The sequence below is a fragment of the Aulonocara stuartgranti genome (assembly GCF_965226115.1).
Source record: "Aulonocara stuartgranti genome assembly, chromosome: 20".
NCBI classification, from domain to species: Eukaryota; Metazoa; Chordata; class Actinopteri; order Cichliformes; family Cichlidae; genus Aulonocara; species Aulonocara stuartgranti.
The window spans coordinates 25,939,718-25,949,292 of record NC_138956.1 but is presented as its reverse complement, the minus strand read 5'-3'; the positions used below and the strand labels follow the sequence as shown (position 1 = coordinate 25,949,292).

General features: G+C 42.0%; 1 protein-coding gene across 2 annotated transcripts in view; it reads left to right on the top strand.

Annotated features, from left to right (window-relative positions):
- Window positions 1-619: 619 nt before the first annotated feature.
- LOC309697965 (metabotropic glutamate receptor 7-like) overlaps window positions 620-9,575 on the top strand; it is a 74,044-nt gene continuing 65,088 nt past the window's right edge. Inside the window, exons 1-2 of one of the 2 annotated variants that reach the window (XM_082520227.1) lie at window positions 620-724; window positions 855-2,185. In XM_082520227.1, coding sequence (XP_082376353.1) covers window positions 1,682-2,185 — 504 coding nt within the window. In that variant the 5' untranslated portion in view covers window positions 620-724; window positions 855-1,681. Of the gene's footprint in view, window positions 2,186-9,575 lie in introns of both variants that reach the window. The other variant, XM_082520228.1, reaches the window with a different exon arrangement.

The following is a 9,575-nucleotide window of genomic DNA, read 5'->3' as shown; positions in this document are numbered from 1 at the left end:
GCCAAGTGAGTCCCTGGCTAATGCATGCCCACAAAAGCAAATTATCATAATCTTCTTGTTTGTAAAAGTACCATCTGTGCAATTAAATAGTTTGGTGATGATAGAGTTTTGTTAGGAAGATGTGAGGCCTCCGTTCTCCTAAAGGTGTGGGCAATTTTCACCAGTCTGTGGACCAGTATGTTTATCCAGGATGATGTTGATGATGTGTGTGTGTGGTAAGGGGGCGGGGGGTGATGTGCGTGTATTTGTGGGGGCAGGAGGGTTGCACAGGATGAATCAGGAGTCTTCTGAAGAAGGGTTACCTTGGAGACCAGCCTGGACCCCTCCAAACGTGTCTGCTATGCTCTCTCTCCCTCCCATACCTCCCTCTCTGCTCCGTTTTAAAGGTGCATCAGTAATGAATCCAAAACTATTTCAGGAAAGCCACTTTTTAGTCGGCGGGTGAAGCCCTTCATACCTGCAGCTCTTCTGTGTTTTCATAATGCCACAGATCTCTGTTCCATGCCTGCCACCGTCAACATCAAAAGAAAAGAGGGGGGGAAAAAACACTTTTGTGTCTATGTGTGTGTGTGTGTGTGTGTGTGTGTGTGTGTGTGTGTGTGTGTGTGTGTGTGTGTTTCAGGGGGATAACGGAGGAAGAGGAAGTAGGGAGACAGAGATTATAATGCTGAGATGCAGCCACTGAAAGGCACTCAGAGGAACAATTGTCTTATTATTCAAGTCTGTAAGTGCATTTGTTTGCCTTGTTTACCTTCTCTTCTGTCTGAAGATAGCGAGCGCTAACTTCCTGGAAACCTTTCCACAAAGTGATGCTAATCTTTTTTCTCCTTTTCCTTTTTCTTTTTTGCTGCCAGCTGAATGACGTCTCGCGTCGAAAGGGGGCTGAAAACTCGGCGCACACAGTGAATCCCTCGCTGTGACTCATTCATTTTGTATAAAGGCGACCGGTTGCGGAGACTGAGAAAGAGTCGGGGATTTAATTAGCTGGTTTTTCTTAGTCCACTGCTTAATGAACGCACGTTTGCGTTCACACTAACCGTTTTTTTTCCTTTTTCTTTTAACCCACCCCCCCTCATTCCCTCCCTCCGTCATTCCCTCCCCTCCTTTGGAGACTGTGGAGATGATATGCACCCCTGGGAGACAAACACCACAGCCGAGCGAGCCATTCCTGCGCTCCCGTGGAGTTGTTCTGGGGAAGGAGAATGTCACCCACTTCTGCCGGTCCTAAGAAGTATTGATTTAAAGCGATAATTCCTACTACACGATACTTAAATTCCGGGCTTTGGGTTGTGAAGATATGCCAGTTCCTCGCAGCGGTTTCATTATGTTTCTATTCGCTCTTTGGATTTAGCATAAATGGACAAAATTAGGCCAGATAATTTGCTGCGGGTTTTCGTCTCCTTTCAGTGATATTCTCTCTAACTAATGGATGTAGCCTCCCTTCCTGAGAGCGCTAAATTTCCGTTAGGGGCTTCATTATTCAACAAGCTTAACCGCTCACTCCTGGCTGTAAAACGATGGGCGCAGTTCGCCTGAGTCTTCTGCTGCCCCTTGGTTCCTCAGCCCAGCTTGTTGAATCTCCTCCCTGGTGACAAGAATGGGTTCGTTTTAGCAAACTTCTTAGCCTCTTCTGGTCTCATCATCGTCGGATCGCAGGCTTCTTCCTTCCTAAAAGTTGATCATGGCTTGTCCCGGTGTACGCGTGAAGCTGAGCTTTATATGGAGGGTGTTTTGGCTTATGAGGACTGTGATAGATTTCGCGCTGCCTCAGGAGACTTATGCACCCCATTCGATACGGACTGAGGGACACCTGACCCTCGGCGGACTCTTCCCGGTGCATGCCAGAGGAATCGATGGTGCGCCGTGCGGGGACCTCAAAAAAGAGAACGGCATCCAGCGGCTTGAGGCCATGATGTACGCTTTGGACCAAATTAACCAGGACGAGCAACTCTTACCCAACATCACCTTAGGCGCACGGGTGCTGGACACTTGTTCGAGGGATACTTATGCGCTGGAGCAATCGTTAACTTTCGTGCAAGCGCTGATCACGAAGGACACCTCCGACGTGCGGTGCACTAACGGGGACCCACCGGTGTTTGTCAAGCCTGAAAAAGTGGTGGGAGTCATCGGAGCCTCGGCGAGTTCAGTATCGATTATGGTTGCCAACATCCTACGCCTCTTCCAGGCAAGTCTGAGCGTGTGCACTAGTTTTGTGGCTTTAAGATAATCGCATTTTTTCCCACTATTGCAGCAGAAGTTTGTTGAATTTGGAGGTAATAATGCGCTTTAGAGAGGGGTAAACACACTTTTTTTGTCGCTCAAAAGCAGCTTGAAAGGACAGCAAAAGTGAAACAGCTGAAAACTGTGTCTGAGAAAGGACACCAACAAAAAAAGAGAGAGAGAATCCATCATGAGCAAGAATCTATTTTCAGATGGTGGTATTGGATTCGATGTGTTCTCACTGATGCCTCTCTCCATCTTAAAATATGGGGCACAAAAGGAAGGTGAAGTGAGTTTGGGTGGTTTTTCAATCCACTAGACTGTGTGGATGAGACAGCTGAGAGTGCTGTTGCTTGTCCCCGGTGGTGCTGAAAGAACAGCTCCCGTCTGTTCCAGTCTCACTCCGGAGTCTGGATGAGTGGGCACTGACAGCCTGACACAATCACACCCAAACTCAACAACCCCCTCCTGAGAATAAAAGGCCTGTTTCATATGATTGCACATGATTATATGAACCTCTTGTACGTCAGACTGCAGGCGGTTTTATGAATTGTTTTGAACCTGAAAGCATTGAGTTATGCTTGAGTTTCCTTTAGCTTTTACCTACGGGGGAAGGGGGTGGCTTCCCTTCTGCAAAATAAGCTTGTTTGCATCGCTTTGCAGCCTGATTGAGCTTGATGGCTGCAAGTAAATGAAAGGAATTCACAAGACTAATTTCCTAATGGCATAGCTTGAGCATATAGGAAAACGTCTCTATTTCTGTTGGCTGAGAGTCAACTGATGATGTTGGCCTACTGCTGGTGCTGCAGTGAAATGGGAAATGCAGCAAGGCACCAGTACAGAAAGATTAATTATTTAAAACACATCTACATAGCAAAGTATTTAATTACTCGAAAAAACATGTGCATGCTTTTGCATAATTCTGTACAGTTTTTCCTGTGCAAGTTTAAAGTGGCGTTTAAACTGGGGAGGAGCTGCATGCAGTGTTGGTGCTAATGATTTGTGGTTGCAGATTGTAACTCAGAGTCTTGTCAGTCATTGTTTTTGTTCCAGCTCAGTTCGACAAATTGTGTAAGTAGCTGGTTAATTCCATCTGTAAGACCGTCAGAGTACTTAACAAGCTTTTAACCCCCACCCAGTCGTCTTCCCTTTCTACAGACACTTACACATGCCACACATTTGTGTACATATATATATATATATATATATATATATATATATATATATATATATATATATATATATATATACTCATTTTTTTATATCCAGGGTTTGTGGTTCCTTTTGCCGGACTGATCGTCCCCACCACAACACCACAATCTTCAGCCTAGCTTTAGTTCCTGTTCTCTCTTTGTAGGCTCACTTAATAAATTAAATTTTTATTATTACAAGATTTCAAAACCCTGCAGTTACGCTTTGAAGCATAACTGCACTTGTTATTTTGTTGCACGGCGCGAGGGTTGCAAAAGTTCCTCAGTTTCGTGCAAGCTCTGTAACATGAAAACCTATGCATTTGTGAAACTGAGAGGGTTTAAAGGGAAGCCAGATTAGTCCCTAATTCTCTTTATTCTCTCCTCCTCACACCAGGTGTACCAACACGTCTGCAAGTGTCAAGCTGTCAGAGTGTAGGCATGGTGTTGCTGAAGCTCAGGTGTTGTAATCAAGCTTGTGGATTGACAGCAGTTGTCATGCAGACCCATCCATCACTTTGCATTTGTTCTCATTTCCTCAAAGTGCTGAAAAAAAAGGCATATTTCTTCGGCGCACTTAAATCCAAATACCTTGAGAAGTTAGATTCAGTCCTCCTTTAAACTTTTTTGCCTCTGAGCACACTTATGTTTTCAGTGGAACCAGAAGCAATGGTATTATGGATAACAAATTAAATTTGAGGCCACACGATACAATATAATCAATACATACCCACTTACTTGCATTAGTCACACTGTGTTTGTTTGGTAGGTGGCAGTAACTTTAACTTTCTGAGGCTGCTTTGAAATAAAATCTATATACTACTCAGTGAGTCTTGTGAAAAACATCAAATGCCTGAGAAACCCCCATTCAGATGTAATTAAACCAGCAAATGGGGGGGGGGGGGGGGGGGGGGATTCATATCAAAAAGACCAGACCTCAGTCAGACGGACTCTCTACAAAGCGTTCAGTTTCTTCTCTTAGTCAATTTCAATTAGACCTCATTATTGGTTGAGCTCCATAATCAAGAAATCCTAGTGTAATCTTTATGCTTCAAGACTGTGAATAGTGACAACCGATTCCCCGCATTGTTCTCAGTGAAAATCATCAGGTCATTTTGTTGCGATAAATGAATCATCAGGGAAGCTAAATAATGATTGTAGGTTTTATTACTAGATTCTAAATATCATGCCTGTCTATTCAAGACGTGAGTAGCTGCTGAACTGTTAGTGCTGGGAAATTGACATGAGGGATAGATTTTTCTGAGGACCCAGGAGAGGTGATCAATACTGTTGCCATGGTGAGGCCGATTTGCTGCTAAGATGTTTTTATTTCAGTGCCTTTCATGCTGTGTTGGAAATGAGAAGCAACAATGCCACAGGAGGAAAAAAAATCAATCAGCCAAACTTTTGAATTGTTTGCATGTGTGCAGAAAATCGTCGAGTCCTTACTCCATGAACGCGAGCAGAGGCGGGAAGATGACGCTGTTGTTAATTTAAAAAAATTAATAACAGGTAACTTTGTACGTTTTAAAGTTCTGGCCTCTTGAATGAATCATGAAATTGATTTTGATCCTGATGACATTTACATCAGGGATTGCAGCCTGCTATGCTCCGTCGCATCTCTTCTCCCAAAGGCGGTGGCAAAACTTTGTATTGAATGCAGGTGAACTCCGTCTTGTCCTCTTCGTCTGGGGAACCGGCCCCTTCAGACTGGCTGTCTAAGTGAGGCATTGACGTCCTCTGCTCTCATAGCCCTGACAGGCTCCGGTCGGCTTTTTATCTCCCCCCTTTTTTTCACAGAATCATCACTGTGACTGATTTGAAGGAGATTGAAGCCTTGCAGTGTGATCTATTTAGCTGACAATGGTAAAGACGACACCAAAGGAATATGAAGGAGCTGTGTGTGTGTGTGTTTTGGAGAAAGCTCTAAAAGTGACATCGGATGGCACAGGTTTAATATATCTAGTTTTCTAAACATGGTAACGGTTGCAATTTGTATGTGGATGCTTGCAGCAGCTCAGGTCCATTAGTCACATCCCTAGTACTGCATTCAGCCATACGATAAAACACACCGTTGGTATGTTAAGTAGCCAGCATATGAGTAGATATGCACATATATGCCCACAAATTGGCCTATTACCAATGCTGAAGGGATGGAAACACAGCTGTCTTGTGGATATCTAATGATCCACACCAGTGGCTTCGGCTTTTGTATTTCCTCTCCATCACTTACTAATTGGCTTTTATTCAGAGTTTGACATAGAAAGCCAACTCAGTACATTTTAACTTTATAACAAGTGCTTGAAACGTGGATAAAAAAAGAAAATTAATTTCCTAACTTGACAGTTCTTTCTCAACTAAGGTTCAGCATTTAACTCATAAGTAAACGTTTTTTAAGATCACAAACAACAGAGTTGGATTTGTTACTGAAGAGGACGGTGAATGAAGTTTTAGTAGTGCACATTTGACTACTGACTATAAAAAGAAAGTCAGCTGTGCCAAAAATAAAATGAAAAATGTTTTTAACAGCATAAAAAACAAGCAGAATTTGTACTGTATACGAGAGATGAGATAAATAGGTTAGATATTTCCAAATGTTCTCTTTTGAGAAATCAGTGGGATTTAGCATGCAGATGGAAATTGAAAACTCGACTGTATATGGATGACTTTAATAAGCCATCAAACCCATCCAATTATATCCACCCTTCTTTGCAGTCGTGACTTATCCACAAAAGAAAAAGGGAATTACTGAATATTAGATTATGAGATCACAAAATGTACCTGTGTGGTTTAGTGAACCTAAGCCACACAGGTACTCTCAAATAGAAAGAAAATCACCGTGCGATGTTAATTTAATGCAGGCAGCATGCAAACATCAATTTTTACTGATTATCCACCATGGTAGACTCTGGACAGGTCACCAGTCTATCGTGTAGAGGCTGATAGCGATTCACTTAGATACACAGCCAATTTATACTCACCAATAAGTCTAAGAAGCGTGACCGTAGGAGGAAATTCCACACAGAAAACCCTCAGCCTGCTGGTGGATTCAAACTCAGAAAATTTGTGCCGGGGGTGATAGTGCTAACCGCTGCACCACTGTGTGTGCAAAAGTAAACAAACAAAAGAAGCATATTTTAGGACAGAAAAGACATCTTATTCATTCTATTTGGGTACACGACCTTTAGATTAAAATAAGGATGTGAACATGCTTCTATGTATAGATGAGATGTGATGACACATCATCTGTGGATTTAGTCACATTTAAAATAGGGTGATGATCCTAAATTGCAGGTGGCTGTGGCTCAAGATGTAGAGCAGGCTTTCTGCTGAGCGGACAGATGGGGGTTCGATCCCTGGCTGCTCCAGTCTGCATGCCGAATGATTACTTAGACACAGAATAAAGTGTGTGTGTGTGAAGTGGATTTGAGACGCGTTGTAGAAAAGCACTATCTGAGATCCAGGCCATTCTAAATATAAACATTGCTTTAACAAAGTGTAATACTTGAGAGAGAAACGTTGTAATAATGCTGCCATGCACGTGAAGACTGGGGCTAATAGCTTTACGTGATTAACTTAAAAACAAGTGACATGTTGCGGTGGTGGCTGATTTTACAAGTTCTATGGTTTTGTTGTTATGGCAAAATTAGATAATATACTTATTTTAGAGCTGTAAGAAGAAAAAATATAAAAACAAAACCAAAAAAACAAAATAAACATATGCAGAGAGATGCTGTTGAACTTGAAATGAATCTGTTGCACTTTAATTTATGATTCTGAATGCATTGTCTATAGTTCAGTGACATTCACTTCTAGTTGAGACTGAGAGCCCTGCTGGTTTCCATTCCAGTCGTTTAATCAAGTGCTGACTTATGGGCAGTTTAAACCCGAATTGGCACGGTGAAATTTGCTCACACTCTGTGTTAAAACGCATGAAATCCAGGAAATAATGTGGGCAGGGATACAAGTACAGGCTGCAGGTATTAACATCATTAATAGGCTAGCAAGAGTTTCCAGAATTTGACAAATATACACCATTTTTTATCAGTTTCTATATACCATAGTTTTTTGTACTTGCATCCCTGCCATCCAGGAAGAACCTTCCTAAGCATACAGTTATACAAACAAGGATTCAGACAATCAATACTTACTTAAGAAGAGGTCAATTCCACCGGCTCTTTTAAATTGGCTGGATATTGGCGGGACTTGCCATTTTCCAGGCCAGAGTTCAAACGTGTTGAACTCTGGACGAAGTGAGAAAGACAGGAAGATCAATATACGACGAGAAGCAAATGTATCTCACCTTTCTTGGTGCATCCTCAAACAATGTTATCTGTTCCGAGAGGATTTCAGCAGGACTGAGAACCGCTGATCTTGTTAAGCAATAAATGTGCATGGATTTGATGTGAAAATTGGATTTTTTGCACACATATTGCAGGGTTTACAAAATGTTTTCAGATAATGAACTGTACTCAAGGAAAATGCATCAAAGAGTCCGCCAAATCCTGGGTTCAGATCTACACAGACAACCGCCGAGACAGACGATGCCTAATGACGATGTCTTTTGAAATTTCCTTCCTTCCTCTCTTTTTAGTTCAAGCAATGTTGTGAAGGAGTGCCATTGAGCAGACCAGGTATATATTCACACACCCAAACACAACACATGGCGAGCAAGTAATGCAATATTAATAAAATGAATAAAATATCCCTGTTAGACTAGTTGTCATTTCTGTTGACATAAGGCCATTAGGTCAGTAGACTGCCACGGGGAGAATATGAAAATCAATCCAAGCCCTTATATCAAGGTCTTGGTCATTCCCTGCAGGCCTGGGGGGGATGCTGCACCCTATTATTAAGCTACATAATAGCTTGCTACATGAATAAATGTTTCTCAATGAAAACGCAGCCAGTACATTTTTATTCCGTTCTTTGTTTTCAATCATAATGCAGCTTGTTTATTGCATTGTGATTCCATTTATAGCTGGAAAATGTTGATATGGTGTCTTTAATGAGGCGCCATCCCTCATTTCTACATGGGTTTTTGGGTCTCTTCTTGACAATTGCTGCAGTTTGACTTCCCCAGAGGGGCTGTTTCCCCTATTTTATTCCACTGCCCTGGAGGGTGGGGACGAGGCCACCTGCTTAAAAGCTTAGCTCCGCTCACAATGAGGTCACAACCGTATTCCGTCAAAAGTTATTGTTGGAATGACTGTAAAATGTGACAAGAATAGCGCTAAGACTTTGTTGGAAGTTTGCTGCAGTTTATCTGGTGAGCAGAAGGAGCCATGGAAGAGGAAACCCCATTACGTCCAATCTCCTTACGGGGATGAGTGGAAAAGCATGAGGAGGTCTCCGCTGGCTGCAGGCCGGCCTCTCACTCATCCCTCCAAAAGGAAAAATTGTCCCCATTGCCTCAGCAGAAAATGATCCAGCACGGGCTGAAAAGACTTATCAGAGGCCTCATTGTAGTTTCGTTTGCACGCAGGAACAAACTACAGCAAACTACAACAGTACAGCTAAGAGGCTGGACCACTTAGCTACAGTGGACTTAAGTGCTGTAAGGCTAAGCACAGGATATCTGAATGAAATTTGCTTTTTAAATATGATCTGTATTTTATCCGGCACCTGTCTCAATCCTAGTAAATGAATTAAGTGGAACTGTTAAAAGGCTGCTTTTAGTGCTGTCTGTGAGAGCGTGTGCTTCTTCAAAAGGGTGTGCCGTGTGGTCCTCTCAGACCTGGATTGTGTTATTTGTTCTCTTATGTTCTTATCACTTGCTTTCAACACATAAAATATATCCTTTTTTCAAGAAAACGGTGAAAACAGGAGGAAAAAAGAGGAAGACATTACTTTTGTTGTCCTTATTAACATTTATGAGCAGTATAGAAACATTAGTAAATGGTCAGAACATGCTAAAATGTAAATATGCAGCTATGTGTAGTAATGCATTTATTAGCACGTTCCTGTGGACATCCAAAAGTGAAGTAATGTCTGTAAATAGATGAAAATAATAGTAAAAGCCTCTTAAATCTACTTACAAACACATTATGCTCATAAGTAGTGTACGAAATGTTAGCAAATATTTCAGTATGCTAATGTTAGCATGTTCGCTAACAAATACACGTTGCCATTTAGAACTTAAATCTAGCTGAGGTTGATGGAAAT